At 40.6% G+C, this 16,424-nt stretch overlaps 2 protein-coding genes across 2 annotated transcripts in view; both read right to left on the bottom strand.

The window, feature by feature from the left end:
- Positions 1 to 954: 954 nt before the first annotated feature.
- On the bottom strand, positions 955 to 4,541 carry LOC137280932 (uncharacterized). Its single transcript, XM_067812115.1, has 2 exons — positions 4,514 to 4,541; positions 955 to 2,414 (listed from the first exon to the last, which is right to left on the bottom strand). The coding sequence occupies exons 1-2, from the start codon at positions 4,539 to 4,541 to the stop codon at positions 955 to 957; spliced, it is 1,488 nt and encodes a 495-aa protein (XP_067668216.1).
- A 1,381-nt stretch (positions 4,542 to 5,922) lies between these two features.
- LOC137280930 (uncharacterized) overlaps positions 5,923 to 16,424 on the bottom strand; it is a 25,607-nt gene continuing 15,105 nt past the window's right edge. Inside the window, exons 14-23 of the mRNA XM_067812114.1 lie at positions 15,908 to 15,944; positions 13,829 to 13,975; positions 12,758 to 12,888; positions 12,212 to 12,344; positions 11,760 to 11,977; positions 11,133 to 11,213; positions 10,673 to 10,793; positions 9,253 to 9,417; positions 8,170 to 8,223; positions 5,923 to 7,766 (exon numbers count right to left, since the gene is read on the bottom strand). Of these exons, the coding sequence (XP_067668215.1) occupies positions 5,923 to 7,766; positions 8,170 to 8,223; positions 9,253 to 9,417; positions 10,673 to 10,793; positions 11,133 to 11,213; positions 11,760 to 11,977; positions 12,212 to 12,344; positions 12,758 to 12,888; positions 13,829 to 13,975; positions 15,908 to 15,944 (2,931 nt within the window). The remainder of the gene's footprint in view (positions 7,767 to 8,169; positions 8,224 to 9,252; positions 9,418 to 10,672; positions 10,794 to 11,132; positions 11,214 to 11,759; positions 11,978 to 12,211; positions 12,345 to 12,757; positions 12,889 to 13,828; positions 13,976 to 15,907; positions 15,945 to 16,424) is intronic.

The raw sequence follows: 16,424 nt of genomic DNA, 5'->3' as shown, positions 1-16,424 counted from the left end.
TAGTTCTTGCTAGTGAAAGACACAGAAATCATATAAAACTCTGTTTGGTGAGACTTCGTTGTTTTAGAAACTGACGATGAGCAAAAGAAGCTCTTCGTCCACAGATATTACAAGACCAAGCGTGGAAATACGTTCTCCTTGCGAACTGACGATGGTACCAGTTGGGACTGGTATAATCCTGGCTGGTGCTGGGACTAAATGATCATAACCCGTGAAGGTCCCGGGGTAGAATAGGCCTTCAGCAACCCATGCTTGCCATAAAAGGCGACTATGCTTGTCGTAAGAGGCGACTAACTGGATCGGGTGACTTGGTTGACACATGTCATCGGTTCCCAATTGCACAGATCGATGCTCATGTTGTTGATCACTGGATTGTCTGGTCCAGACACGATTATTTACAGACCTCCGCCATATAGCTGGAATATTGCTGATGTGCGTTGTAAAACTAAACTCACTCACTAAATGATCATATGTGCAGTTGCCACGAAACAGTAGAGCCACAAGTCCCAGTCGTTCCAAATCGATTCCAAACAGTGAAAATCTTCTACGAGAGCACTTCAGTGTCATTGTCCGTTCAATGCACCATGAGGTAGAAACTTTCTAACACACACTTTCAAAATATATGGTACTTCGCTATAGTCACGTTAGTCCATTTGACATGTGCATATCTATCAACATCTCTACTGCTACAGTACGAACAGTTCTTCCAGGCAGTTAGCATACTTATTCTCACACATCCTCATATAGGTACACCACCTTGAATTATTTTTTGTGGCACATAGCAACATGGTTACACAATATATTTAATGCTGATGGAAAGCTTTAGATACATAACCATGAGCACCGGGTTTGGGGAACACCAGGTGCTACAGCGGAACAATCCATCTGTACAGGCTGGACTGTGATAGACTTTGAAACTAGTTCACAATCCAATTGTTCATAACTGAGAAACGATCAAGGTGCTCCCTCGCCTGTTGCAGGTATTTTCGGGAACTTTGTCACTACTAGGGGCGACTCTCTTATCAAAGAACCAGGGCGCGAAGATGGCATTAGGTTGCTTGGCGACCCAGACAACAACATGGTTTGGCGTGGGGTCAAGGTCATCCGATGAATATATGGCATCGGCGACAGTGTCACATAGGATTCGAGGGATGGCGTTGGTGCCAAGTGAGAAGCTTGCACAGGGGAGGTAATCATGTACGAAGGACGGTGGTATCGTTTCGAGAGTTTGTAATCTGGTGACAATGATGGTCCTGGATTAACCTTGGGAAGGACAACTGTTTCGTTGCGTTTGAAAGACCTTTTACTCGCTGGTCTATTGGACAAAGTTCGTGGTGTCGTGGACGACTCCTTTCTTGCCTCCCTTCCGTGGAGGATGAGGTCGTTCAATTTCTTTCCATTTATGGACAATTCTATGTTTTCCCCACTTCGGGGCAGATCCGGTTTCTCCCGTGTCTCACATTTGAGCTGTTGTTGATGGAACCGCCGCACGATACCTGTTGCTACTCTTCCTTGGATTGATGGATGTTGTACAACCTCGGGAAGCACTTGCCTCTGAACTGTATTATTACGTTTTGCTCCCGACATATCTTTAGGCACGCTAGCAGTTGCATCCATAACCTTGACGTCCATTGGCACCCTTGCCTCAATACGAGGCGCGTATCCAGGCGGCTGCATGATCTGCGCTGGCGCGCGGTAAACAGGAAGTTGATGTTTTATCACAGGAAGTTTGTGAGCAACTTCTTCATTCCGATGCTTTTTGTCTGTCACATGTTTGCGATCTGTGTTGGTTCGTGTGATAGTAGGTAAACTGTCTGTTTTGTTTTCAGCCTTCACTCTGTGCTGTTTTAAACGGGCAATGGATTGCTTATTCGAGTTAGCCTCTCTATACGCAGCAACAGGTTCCGGTTTAACCTTTGGTAACGGCTTAAAGGGAATGTAGGGGACTTGAGGGTTTCTGTAAATACTTGCAGCGGCTTGAGACGCAGCCATAGATGAGTGTTTGTTCACCTGTGGCAGTTTTTGCTGTATGTTTCGTTGCTTCTGTTTCCTAGGAGAATGTTCCTGGTCCTTTTGAAGTCTTTGAGTCTTATTTGTATGAATATCCGGGTAGCGAATGGGCACCTTGAGAGTGTTCCCACTTAACTCGGGTTGTGGTTGATCGATTGTCTCAATATCGGACGCATTTGACACTTCAAAAGATATCTCTCTTTGAATGCTGGGATCTTCGATGGGATCAGCATGTCCATTTTGAGCTGATCTCGTTCGTATGAATTCATCATGATCCGCGAGAATGCTTTGGGAGAGGACATGTATTTCGGCCGATATTCGACCAACATTGTTCATATGATCACGAGTCGTTGAAATAAGACGCCGAGATCTTGTCAGGAACTTTAAATGTGGATCCGTTGGATCTGCAATGGAAGATGAAGACAATGTGAATAAAAAAATAAAGCGGATGCCCATTATGTGAACCTCGTTTGGACCTGATTTTGCAAATATGTAAAACTTGTTTTGGTGTGTATATTGTGTTTGCGGGCATCGTATTAGAATTATGGCCTAAATGTTGTATTTTAGAAGATCGGCATGGAAACGAGTATTTCCGATTCACAGACCTCAGAAAGACAGGCATTATGCACCAATTAGACAGAAAGCGTGAATAACTTGAAAACATTATGCATTGATTAAATTTAGTAAATCAAGAATGTACTGTTCTCTGCAAATTGTTTTGAGCACATTTTATATGTTCTTGTTTACCATTGTGACACGTAAAGTGGAATCTATTGTATAATACTGATACGACAAATACCGTTACGACAATATATATAACGCTGGCATGAGAATAAATCTGATACTCGTAAAGTTTACATAAACGCCATCTAATGTTTTATTGCACAGTATATTTTCACTGAGGACAGTAATTCTGAAGACAGGAGATTTCCAATTCAAACACTGTATAATTTTCCTCTGCTGGATTATAGCAGAAAACCTTGCGCTGTGCAAAGAAACACTAGTGCCAAAATACGATATGCCCCAAAGACAGCACTTCCGACTTTGAAATATTCCATAGACAATCTGCGCTCAAAAGTAACCACATTTTGTGGACCAAATATAACCATGGCAACTGGGATTTCTCCCTTCCAACTCTGATTTCTAGGAGTTTCATTACTCTAAAGGTTTATGAATACATACAGTTTATGCTACTCGCGTAATTTCCGTTCATGTACATAAGTATCACTAACATACGGAGTATACGAGATTACTTACGCGAAGTAATCAATAGTGCAGACGGTAAACTGCTCTCGACATTATTGTCGATACGTAAACAATGGTTTATAGGATTTGAGGTAAAGCGTTACCTTGGAAACTAATGTACTAGTCGGCTTTCTTGATCACTCACGTCCATTTTAAATAACACGTGGACAGTAGTTGTTTGTTTCTCTTGTGCGGTCAAGGTCAGGAATTTCGCTTTACGATATGCGACATTAATTTTAAAGATATTTTGATCAATGAATTGTTATTAATATGTCACGTGTTATCATCCGTCTATAGGTGATTAATAACTTCGAAAGATGGTGAATCACAATATATTGAACGATCAGATATAAGCCGACTACCCCAGTCTATTTAAATGTGAGAGTGTGGTTAATTATCACGATTTGTGTGTCCAGAGTTATCATGGAAGCCAAAAGTTGACTGATTGCGTGAAAATGGTGTTTTCGATCGATACGGATACAGCTGGCGATTTTACCTTTTAATATTTAATTGTTGTTGCCATGCCATTGTCTGGTAGCTGCGCCACTACGGTCCGTAAGACACAATGATAATGTAGATCTGTGGGGAATGAGATCGATTTTAACGCAAGGATTGGCCTTTGGTTTTGATCACTATATCCTCTTCATGAACAAGTCCTAAATGAAATAGATACGCACTTCTGTCGTCCGTACTCATATACGTGTTATTAGTACGTATTTAGTGTATTATATTAAAAAAGGTAGTTCTTAACATAATCCTGAGTAATGGTATACAAAATCGCATGGTGTCGAATTAATTCACAAATCGTTCAAAATACATAATCAGATGTCTGTTTATTTAATTAATTTTTTTCTTGATATTAAATCCGTATACATTTGATAACATCATACTGTATTGCGAAAAGTGAGGAATATTCGATAGAGAAATTCTGAATTATAATGACAAAGTTTTATTTCAGCCGTGTCTGTTTTACTCTTTCCACTACTATTTCCGTTATAATAGTTGCAACTTTTGATTGTGACATTATATAGTGAAATTTCTATATTCATCAAGTGCAGTTTACATACTATATGTCCTTCCTATGTAAACACAACTTGTGATTAGATTACACAGCAACCTCATGAAATCACACACATGTATAGAAACTCCGGTTCATGACCGATACATAATACAACAAATTTACAAATTTATAAACATTTCTCTGTTGCTTTTCAAATTAAATATTCCCTATGAAGAAGACTCATTACTACCCACTTACCGTTCCTATGCTTAGAATCCGGCGCCATTGTTGACGGGCTCCCTACTGTCTTGCCATGTTGCTATTGTTTACTGTCTACAGCGGAAGTCAATATCCCGCTTGCGTGCGCATGCAAGCGGAATGATGAAAGTACTTCTTGACCTGCAGGTGTTGAGGAGGGTATTGTTTTCCTTCATGCTACAATAATAATTCCTTTCATCAATCGTTTCTAAAGATGAAGAACACAATACTTTCAGCACTTGTCTGTGAAGCGTTATAAGTAATTATAACTTAATGAGAGAGCGAGTGAGCAATATTCCAACTATATGGTGGCGGTCTGTAAATAATCGAGTCTAGACCAGACAGTCTAGTGATCAACAACATGAGCGTCGATCTGCACACGTGGAAACTGATGACATGTGTCACCCGGGTCAGCGAGCCAGACCATCCGATCCCGTTAGTCGCCTTTTACGACAGGCATAGTTAGTTGCCTTTTATGGCAAGCATGGGTTGCTTCCAAACGTCACACTAGATGAAGGCATGGCGTTGGTGACAAAAGGAAAAGACAAACAATAATTGTGTATGTTAACATTGTTTACTTGACTGAAAAAGAATAATCAAGTGAAAAGCCTTATTGCAAACGTGTATATATAAGACATGGATATAACTATACATGGGTATCAGAATCATGCATTGCATCCTGCACAGGAAAATCGAGTATCCGTGTGAGTGAATAAGAATATTAAGTGTACACAGAGCCTCCTGTGGTAAACGTGCAGTCAGAAGGAGTGTGGGAGTGAGTGAGTAGGGTTTCTCGCCTCCTTTAAGAATTGCCCACAAACATCACGACGTGGAACACCAGAAATAGTCTTAACACATTTTACCCATGTGGGGAATCGAACCCGGATCTTGAGCGTGACGTGCGAACGGTTTAACCACTGGGTTAACTTACATCCCCCGTGGGATACAGTATCCCACTTAAAACCTAAATGGTACCCTCAAAGAGGGTTGAAGTATTGTAAAATTATTGTCCGCCTGCGAGGGTACGTAAGTCTCAAGCCATTTAAATTAAATTGAAACTTGACACCTTTTTTAAACGTAGACTATGCGTGCTTTTTCATTTCTGGCTTTCTTGTCTTCTATCACCAATGACTGGAGGGATGAGGTAAATCCAGCTAGGGTCCATGCAGGTAGCCACGGTACTGTAAGTCCCCATGGTCGATAGTATGGTGATCTACCTTGAGCTGTTGGTGATCTATAGCCCGTGTTTTACATTGTATTGTCTTATTGTAAAGATCCTCGGGGACTGTGAAATAACCTGTGTCCTCACATAAAATGCCTGTGACATGTTCACCAGACACATCTGCACCAAAAGCCGGGTTTGCGCATTTATAATTGTGACAGTTGAGAGCAATACTTCAGTCGAACTCTTACACTGACTTGTTGCTTGTTAAACTATTTGGAGGCAGGGTGATGCTACAACTCTCAATTGAAACGCGAGGAACATGGGAATAATCTCTACTGGCAGTCAAATTACTTGCAAAGCTATTCATGGTAATATCAGCAAGTCTAATCTCGAGTTTGCTCATGGCTGTGTCACTAGCTACATCACTTGGGGGCAAAATGCTGCTGTCATCATCCCTTGGAGCGATAGCACCAAATTGAGCAGACATATTACCGTCAAAAGCAGGGTTCCCTAAGCTATGCAAGGTGTGCATGGCAAGCCCATTCTCCACCTGGCTTGTTGCTGTGTCACTAGCTGCATCACTAGGGGTCACAAAGCTGCTGTCATTATCCCTTAGAGCGGTAGCACCAAATTGAGCAGACATATTACCGTCAAAAACAGGGTTCTCAAAGCTATGCAAGGTGTGCATGGCAAGCCCATTCTCCACCTGGCTTGTTGCTGTGTCACTAGCTACATCACTTGGGGGCACAAAGCTGCTGTCATTATCCCTTAGAGCGATAGCACCAAATTGAGCAGACATATTACCGTCAAAAACAGGGTTCTCAAAGCTATGCAAGGTGTGCATGGCAAGCCCATTCTCCACCTGGTTTGTTGCTGTGTCACTAGCTACATCACTTGGGGGCACAAAGCTGCTGCCACAATCCTTTGAAACATAAGCACCAAATTGTGAAGGTTTAGATGTGTCCACAGGCGGTTCCACTTGATCTATGCTACCCAAGGTTATACCAGCAAACCTTTTCTCCAGCAGGCTTGTAGAAATATCACTTGTTACATCACTTGGAGGTAGCATACTGCCTCCATCTTTCCACGTAGGCTTAGCACCAAATCCAGGAGAAGCAGATGAGTGCTCAGTCGAACCCACATCCCCTAAACTAGCAAAATTGAGATCAGCAAGTCTTTTCTCCACTTCACTTGTAGCAACATCACTTGTTACATCACTTGGGGCCAGAATGCCTCTTACCAGGTCCGTTCGCAAGGTACGACAATCTTGAGTTTTACCGGGTTCATTCAATGCAGAACTGTCAGGTGTGATATCAGCTTGTTGACCTTCGTTGTCTATGTCTGACGCTGATTCTGATTCTGGTGCTGGTGCAAGATAACGTTGACGTTGGCGATATTGGCCGTGTTGAACTGCTCGGAAAGGTTCGGTTTGACGAGGGTCATTGTTGATGAAAGCATTCCCATCAGCCTGTGATACAGAACAAATATTGTCTCCAAGCTCCGCACTTCCCGCTTCTTGGATCTGTTCTGAAGCGAACCACTGCGGATTAGTTTTTTCATATTTCTTTGACTTTGTAATTAGCTCTTGAAGTTTATCAAACATATTTTCCAGGGAGGCGCGAACGTTGTTTTCATCTTCCCCACCCTGCATCCCATGGATATGATTTAACAGACGAGGCAGTTGTTCCGGCATTTGATACTCCACTGCAGGATTAATATCCTTAATGAAAAAGTGCTCTTCTGTATAAGAAAAATGGATAAACAGAAATCGCTGAAAATACGCATCATCCGACTTTTGGGCATGTATGTGAGACATGGCTGTGCTGAATACACTCTGTTCTATTGTGTCTCGGCTTCTTGCTTTATATGTCTCAAATGCAATTCTTGAGTTGATGACAATGATGAAGTCAGATTCATCCATACGATTAAGTACCCATGCTGCAGCATCTTCGTCTTGCAATTTTCCCTTCTCCCACGGTAGGTAGGACACACTGCATCCGCAAGAGTTGTGCAGGAACAGAGTGAATTCCGACACCACTTTCGTGTGGTAGTGGTGATCCTCAGTATTCAGTATTATGACCTTTTTTCCTGAAATTAGTAGTAAGTGTTATTACCTGATTTTGTTTTAAAACTGTGCTTATAAATGCTGAATGTTTCCATGTTTTGGGTCATTTCTCCATTGTATTTATCTTCAATGTTCCTCCTGTTTTAAATTTGTTATCAGGAGGTACACAGACAAACATGTGTATCCAAGACTTTTCACAAAAGCCCCACGAAAGACTCAATAATTGTTTAAATGTTAATATAAAGTAATCGAACAAAATGATTTACGTCAATATGTACGTATTCTGCCTTTAAATACAGTTAATACGTTGTGACTACGGCAGCAAATTCATTGTATTGTAACTTCTGTGAAAGTGTTTAAGTATTGAAACATGAACAGACATGGCGTCAGCATGGTTTGTGTGTATCTGTCTTTGGAGGATGTTACCTTGGTTATTATTTCGGTTCTGCCATTGTTCCAGAAAACGTTTCCCGTCTCGAACTGGATGAAACAATTATGATCATGTTAGAACACTGAACGTTGAAGACCCACTACAGTGAACACGTGTCCGCAAAAACAGGGTAACGAGTACAATGTTTTGGAACACGTCTTCTGTATGTTATAATTGATTCATCTTGACGACGTGCTATTTGCTGAATGTTTATATGGTATTGTCATTATCTAAATTGAATTATTTTGAATCAGATCCCTTAAGAATCGGGTTACAATTGGTCATCAGTTACTCATGCTTGCAGTAAGAGGCGAGTACGTGAGGGATGGTCAGGGCCCTTATTCTCGAAACGTTCGTAGCCCTAAGAATTTTTATCTTTGGTCTTAGCCAATGTGTTAAGAATGGACTTAAGAAGTTCGTAGAGCTACAAACGTTTCGAGAATAGCTAGTCAGGTTCTTTGATCAGGTTGGCACATGTCAACGTATCCCAACTGCGTAGATCGATTTCAGTGGTTTCAGTCACTGGATTATCTGGTCTACTTTCAACACCAAACTAACTTACGAATCACATGAGCAAAGCCCCCAAAGAGGAGTACTATGAGTAATGTGTAACTGAGTTTAATGCTTCAGTACCTTAAGAAATATATATATGGCTCAGTCCAGAGAACCAAGTAAACTCTTCATGTTACATGCATGAAACACATTTTACTTCGAGGTAACGGTATGTTTGGCATATGCACGTCCAGTGTTTGATGGCAATTTATGAACAACAATCACGTTTACTTTAGACCTTCAGTATATTATACAATGTATTGTTGGAAAAAGGAGCGAGTTTTATGCGGCTGTCAGCAATAATCACACGTTGGCGTGACGAGCGAAGACCTGAGCCATTAGGGTATTGTTGGTAGTGGATGGTGTATGAAATAGCCGCAATTGTAGCCGCAAAATGGACATTGTAATAACGAAAAGTTTTACATAACCATTTTGCTATGGGTTATCACCATTGGACAGATGTGCTGCAGTTTCTTTTCAAGAACATGAAAGCGTATCTTTGCGAGTTCGAAAGGAACGTGACTCACCTTTCATGTAACGATTTATCCGAAAGGCAGCCACTATGATCACCATTATGACTCCCATAACAGCACCGAATACAGATCCTACTATGCTGGCAACACGGTCTTCTCCAATAGCGGGAACGGGAACTATTGGGACAATGGTTGAGTTGGTGGTGGCTGCACTTTGGACTACAACAGATTTGAACAACATCATCGTTGGGAGACGGACGCTTTTTACAGATATATTGGATGTCCACCCCACCACCCCCCACCCCACCCCAAACCGTAAACCGGTTTTTGCCAAGCATTTTCTCATCGATAGATATAACCGAACATATTATTTCACAGAGTTTAACCAGAGGTTATCCCAACACGTCTACAAACTATCTAGGCGATTGCTAGCAAGTTTGTACTGCAAGTAAGTATTGTCAAATTTAAAACGTGTCAAAAAATGTAATATCAAGGTTACACAAACTTATGTCTGTCTATGGCCTCTATTTTCCTCCATAACAAAGCGTAGCCGTACGTTTCTTTCGAGCATAAATGATTTTACGTATTTCACGGATATTTCCTCCCGTGACATAATTATCCAGTCCTTGAACGCCCGCACGGTCAATTTGTCTGTCACTCTTTGGTAAACTTTCTCCTTAAGACATTGACATTGCATTTTTTGCCATGCTGTTTTGAACTTGATAATATTCGGATAATTTGCGAGCAATATCTTAGATACGTTGTATACATGGTTACACGGTCATTTTTTAAAAATAAATTTGGTTTCTCTACCGCTGAGAAAGTATTTGTAAAAAAACGGTTCACTTATTTTGGGACACCCGATGGAAGTTTTTGTTGCAATACAAGCGACGTTCCGTTGCAGATCCTAACATCGTTATCAAGCAAATGATACCCATCATAATACACAAGGAGAAATATAAATATATATACGAAGGGTATTTGAGTTTATACAACTAAAGAGGCTGATGTACAGTATGTTGCCGTACTCAGGCTTTTCGTAATTAATATACATGCGCATATTACGGCATACATATATATGCACACACACATACATACACACACACACACACACACACACACACACATATATATATATACATATATCCTTGTCTTGATAAAGTGTATAATAATCTGAAATGATTAGATAATGATGACGACGTTATGACATCTTAATTGACTACTGCAACTCATAGGCGGGTTCTGAGGGGGTGTAGGGGTGCTTATCACACACACACACACACACACACACACACACACACACACACACACACATACACAACCATTCCTCTTTCTCCTTATGCCGTATCCGTCCCAGCAATTGACAATAACTGTAGAATACATCACCTTCATTACAATCGTTGTGTACGGGTAAGTATGATGTTAATGACACAGAGGATTCGGGGAAGGAGATGTGGTCTTGCTGTAAACTCACCAACAGTAAACACGGTAGTAACCGTGTCGAGACACCCCTGACATATCCGGTTACCATTAGCAACAGAGGCATAACACAAGCACCTGCTGTCATCCATGCTGTAAGGATCTACTGGTTGTATCTGAAATGATAAAGGGGCTTTGCTTTTATTTCTTGGTACTAAGATATTATGCAAATGCATTATATTATTTGTCCTGTCGTGAGTTGTTATTCCTGAATTACAAAGAAATTACAAAAGCAAACAAAATATAAATATCACAATAAAGGACACTAATGACAACATTCATTACCATTTTCGAATGACAGAAGTTGGTTACATATATTTCACTGTCAAACGTTTCTTACATATTATGACAAACCATCCTTGACCATGTACATCATTGAAATATACGGTCAAATAACAGCTCCAGTGTTATATTTTTTCAAACTAGAAAATTCAGCAAATGATATTCACGCGTACATGCACAGTGTATTCCCCGGCTGAAATATTCATGAAGGAAACAAGAACTGTGGTGCTGTTTTCTGAAGGAGGCTGTAAAACCTGAAATTAAGAAATCTGTGTAAACGCCCACGATCCATGGTCACTTTTGGTAGACAGAGTTAAATGTGGTTCTGACTCACAATATCCTTGAGTCTCATGTCACAATCTCATACTTATCTCCAATAATTCTAGCATGACCCCGTTTATTGAGTAACTGCGCGTTCTAAATATACCGTATAATATCCCACTACATGTATATAGCGATTCTGAAATGCCGTTACCATTTCCCTCGTTGACAATTCTGTTTTAGAATGTAGCATCGTTGTTTGGTAGTGTTGCTTATGCAAAATACTATGAATTATTCAGAGATGAGAGAGAGAGAGAGGTACAAAGTACACACACAGAAAGAAAGAGAGAGAGAGAGAGAGAGAGGTACAAGGTACACAGGGAGAGAGAGAGGGTGGGGTGGGGGGTGGGGGGGCAGGGTGCGTGTCTCTTTTTCATTTCCACAAGCATGAGCGTGAGGTGGGACGGTGAGCTGTTGTCTTTGCTGAGTCAATTAAAGTTAGGTTATGCAAAGATGATCTAAACTACCGTATAACTCACCCTGTCCTGACACATGTAATCTGATGTTAACGACACGCGGCAAGAAGCTATGGCATTAAGACTGTCGCCACTTCGAACGAGCATCACAGTGTACTGGCTGAAGTTATATCTGGCAGGTGCTATGCTGAACCTTGCCTCAACAGTTGCAGGTGCAGTGAAGTTCACCTCATCATAGGATATAAATGGCGTCCAGTTACTTGCAGATATTGTTGATCCCTCTGTAACAGACACGAATTGTTACTTATGTCACGTTGTATCTAATTCAAATGTTAACTTAGAACAAAGTTGAAAACTGTTCGAAAAACGTCCATATGTGCTTATTACTTTACCCTGTCTATCCAGAAACTGAATAATAACTGTGAATATGTGGTCCCAGGTATTTGAGCCAAACAGTGGTGTTATTAAAGCATTATCATTATTATTAGTTTGATATGGATACGTAAATTGCTTACTTTGAACCGGCTGCAGTGTAAAGAACTTGGTCAGTCTGACATCTGGTGAGTGACGTGGAAGAGACGTAAAATCCAGCTGATACAGCAAGTGTGAACCACCAGAGAACCCAACCATTTTCTTCTGGAACTTCATCTATAAGACAAGGCACAGATGAACCTGATTCTGGGTGGTGATTACATTTATTTATACAACAGGACTTGAAATTAAGGACAGGTGATAAGATCTTCTCAACCATTTTTTCGCGATAAATATTAATTCATATATAATCTACATAACTAAATCTGGGCAGAGGTGGTCCTTGGGTTTAAAGTAAAGTTACACAAATTGTACTCTTCCTGAGGTGCGTCCAACCCTCTGCTAGGATCGTGGTTGTGTGGCCTTTTATGTGCCAACACTATGGTATTGTATTACGCATGGATTTCATCAATACCCCGTTAGGAGACAGGCATTGACTTCCGATTGAAAAGACAGACGAATGGAGTATTTATTTAAATCGTTTCTGTATAAAGAAAATGAGAACTGAAGTCCTTCTTTTGAGGCCTTACCTCCCCATCGCTTGCCGTGAAGCTTGTGGAGGAAAAATCCAATATTCTGCACAGAAATGTAGAGTTGTTATTTACACTGTCGTACTTCCGTATCTCCAGAAGGAACCCCTTGAGTTTGTCAGCCCTGGAGTCTGAAACACGATGAGAATAGCAATTCTTTTTGCATCAAACAGCTGTGAAGGGTGCAATGCATACTCTTTGTGACTCTTGTATGTCACGTTTACCCGAGAAAAGATCGTCCGCTTAAAGTCATGGAATTGAAACAGCAATATTTTAACTGTTTGAGACAATACGTGTCCTCTATCGTCTAATACAGTGCACACTGATTCCTCGGGGAACATAAATTACACGGCTAAATTCTAAACCAAATACTGAGAGTGAGGAGCCTTACGTGTTGTCTTCACTCTTCACCTTTCACTCGAGCATTCTAAATTTGGAAACCATGCACTTAATACTATTATGTCATTGTGTTGACAACCAGAGGCAAGTTGTAAATCTTTTCGTTTTGTCTGGACATTGTTATTTGTCTGATTTCGGATCCTATCCGCAAAACCTTCTTAACACATCAGTAAATGAATTAAAAATCCGGGCTAGAGTGATTCTAACTACTTCGGAAATCACTTAAAAAGTATCCAGTGTTTCTTAGAAAGCTAGTCCTATAAGGCAAATTCTATACTGAAGATTAGATGGTTCCAGCAGGTCTGAAAAACTGAACTTGTATTTGTTCTCAAAAGGCATCTCAGACTGTGAAAATGACAGTCGGGACATTTTCATCTGTGACGTGAATGGACTGGTTTGCACGACGATTCCTCAAAACCGCTGTCAATCTCGAGCATGATAGTTGATATGGAACACAAACAGAAAATTGAACTTGTATTTGTTCTCAAAAGGCATCATTGAGCACACCATCGTGAAAATAACAATCGGGACATTTCTGTCTGTGACGTTAATGGACTGGTTTCTACGATGATTTCTCAAAACCACTGTTAATCTCGAGTATAATAGTTGACATGGAACACCTCCCAAAGCCCGATATAAGATTGTAGATATATCTATTTATGACAAAATTACCGTTTTTCGCTGTTGTCCATGTTATGATTATCTGGGGACAGCTGTTGTTTTTGGGGTCTCTGATAAGGACTCCCTTCACTGAAAACGACCCTGGAGGAGTTGCCGAAATGTTGCCTTCTAGATGCGGAGGGAGACTGTCGTTGCATCCTGTACAACATTTATTCAAGAGTATGTATCAGAATATCTGAGTATTTTCCGATTTGTAAGAAGCAGTCTCATTGGATAAGAACTAGTTTCTAGTGACGCTTATGTGCCACAGTCTGCTATAAGGATCTTGAATGGTAAAAATCAAACACGTGACCTAAGGAAGCCAATCAAATAACAGCAATGAATAATGTTCTTGTAAACATAGATCGAAAGTTTTGGGTAAAATCATGATATTCTGAACGTGTTACACAACATACCACCACCTATAATACATTACGGACCTTAGTTGATGTATTGTGCTAGGTTATGACCTCTGACAAAAATGCGTTATGCACATTTTTTAGCATTAAACATCGCTTCAAGTTCGAGGTGACGAAGGCCGAGATGTCACTTGAAGTACGGCACACAATCGTTCAAAAAAGATGGAAGTGGTAAGTTATTATGTTCACTTGGCAACCTTTACTAGTACTGTTGTTGATTGTATTCTTTAGCTTATTCACTCTGATTAATTGTCTGCACGAAACATCGTCGCTCTGTTCTTTGACAACGTGATGATATGGACCCGTTTAAGAAGCACGTGTACGAGAAACATACATCATGTTTGTTTGAATCAGCAAAAACTATTGATCGTCGACATGAGAAAGCAGCTTTAAACAAATGCGACGATTTATTATGTATATTTATATTAGTATGTTTAGGATTACGCTTCGTTGGAAATTCTATTATTTCCAATGGGTTTAGTTCTCTCCTCGATTCCATCACATATTCTCAATAGCAGACTAAGGAAATAGCCAGCAAATAGTTAAAAAAGTCATCACTCAGCCACCGACTCGCTCACCGAAATGAAACGGGACAACTAGTATTCAAGGTCGGGTGCATTGTATAATTTGACCCGGCCCCCATGGTCGAAAACTATGAATACACAATGTTTTTCATTGAGTAATTGTGTATTTATCATAAAGAAACTGCCAGCAAACAATCAACGATCTCATTACCACAGCCATCGAAGTGGTAGTCAAGATCACGTTCATTGTGTACCCCTGACAAGTGTACGTTGACACGGCTCCCATGGCCGAAAGATATAATTACAGAACACCTTGCATTCTTTACTTGTGAATTTATCAAATTAAGTATAATACACTTCAAACACGATTAGACATGCGTTGTCATATATTTGTTACTCAAGCCTTCTGGCTCTGAAGACTGTCGTTTCGTCATTCCTTTAGCAATGCTTTTCATTCAGAGATTCGCATTAATAATCAGCTTTGCTATTCAGATTAAGATATAAATCAGAATAAGATTCAGATCATTTCAATTTTGGATTTTGTATTATTTCAATTTACCAATTTACCAATTAAATAACTTAAATAAGCATTGTAATGTTCCGAAATTATGACAGTCAGCTTCACTGTTACATTAGCCATCAATACTAGTTTGTCAGTACTGCATTAGAGCTTGTTGACTCGTCGGGTTTTTTCCTTCTTTCTTAAGAATCAAACACTTAAGACCTGAATGACCTCGGAATTCCACCCCACATCAGACAGACACTAGCACACCACATGATATATACGTGGCCTTGTTGTTCAATGGTCTTCAGGAAATAATGATTTTTTAAGGCAACCAGATTTACGGGATAGTTAATAGGCACTCTTTAAATCGTAGAGACGGACAAAGAGTGGCAGAGCGGCCACAACCAGCATTGTTGTAATGAGTTAACACAAGCCTGACAAATCTGAGTTTGCTGAGAATAAATATATTCGGAGCACAACAAACCCCTAGATGTAGTATTTTACACCAGCTCATCTGTTAAACGTCACCCATGCACAATGCACGTTATTTTGCTGAATGGTTGACTGAATATTCACTTGAATAACAAAGCACATGGCTGCTCTATACACTGTTACAAGGTAAGGCTTATCACAGGGAACTTACGCGCAGTATTCCACATGGTGCAGTCCAGAGGCGATCTCTGCAACACAATGAGGAACAAGGATATAGTTTCATTTTTTGCTTTAAAAACGGCATTGCAAATTCTACGCCTCCGCGAGCCCACGGTCCATAAGTCCATAAGATGCAGTCACGTTAGTGCAACACTGTCGTGTGCTCTTCTTTCCGAACCGATTCGACCCGTAAAGGTTCGGGGTAGAACAGGCCTCCAGCAACCCATGCTTGACATAAGAGGCGACTAACTGGGTCGGGTGGTCAGGCTCGTTGACTTGGTTGACACATGTCATCGGTTCCCATTTGTACAGATCGATGCTCATGTTGTTGGTCACTGGATTGTCTGGTCCAGACCTGATTACGTACAGACCGCTGCCATAGAGCTGCAGTATTGCTGAGTGTGGCGTAAAACTAAACTCACTCAGTCACTCACTTAACAGAGTTACATCTAATGACGGGTTATGAGCGCATTTTTTGAATGTTCAGCTTAAGCCATCAATGACTGTTA

The sequence above is a fragment of the Haliotis asinina genome, chromosome 4, assembly GCF_037392515.1.
Source record: "Haliotis asinina isolate JCU_RB_2024 chromosome 4, JCU_Hal_asi_v2, whole genome shotgun sequence".
In the NCBI taxonomy this organism is placed as follows: Eukaryota; Metazoa; Mollusca; class Gastropoda; order Lepetellida; family Haliotidae; genus Haliotis; species Haliotis asinina.
The sequence above is the reverse complement of the archived record's forward strand: the minus strand, read 5'-3'. Positions and strand labels throughout refer to the sequence as shown.

Excerpts from the sequence above, each read along its gene's own strand:
- LOC137280932 (XM_067812115.1), bottom strand. The coding sequence starts at position 4,541 with ATGGCGCCGGATTCTAAGCATAGGAACG. Across the intron at positions 2,415-4,513 it reads GGATTCTAAGCATAGGAACG|ATCCAACGGATCCACATTTA; the intron begins GTAAGTGGGTAG and ends CTTCCATTGCAG.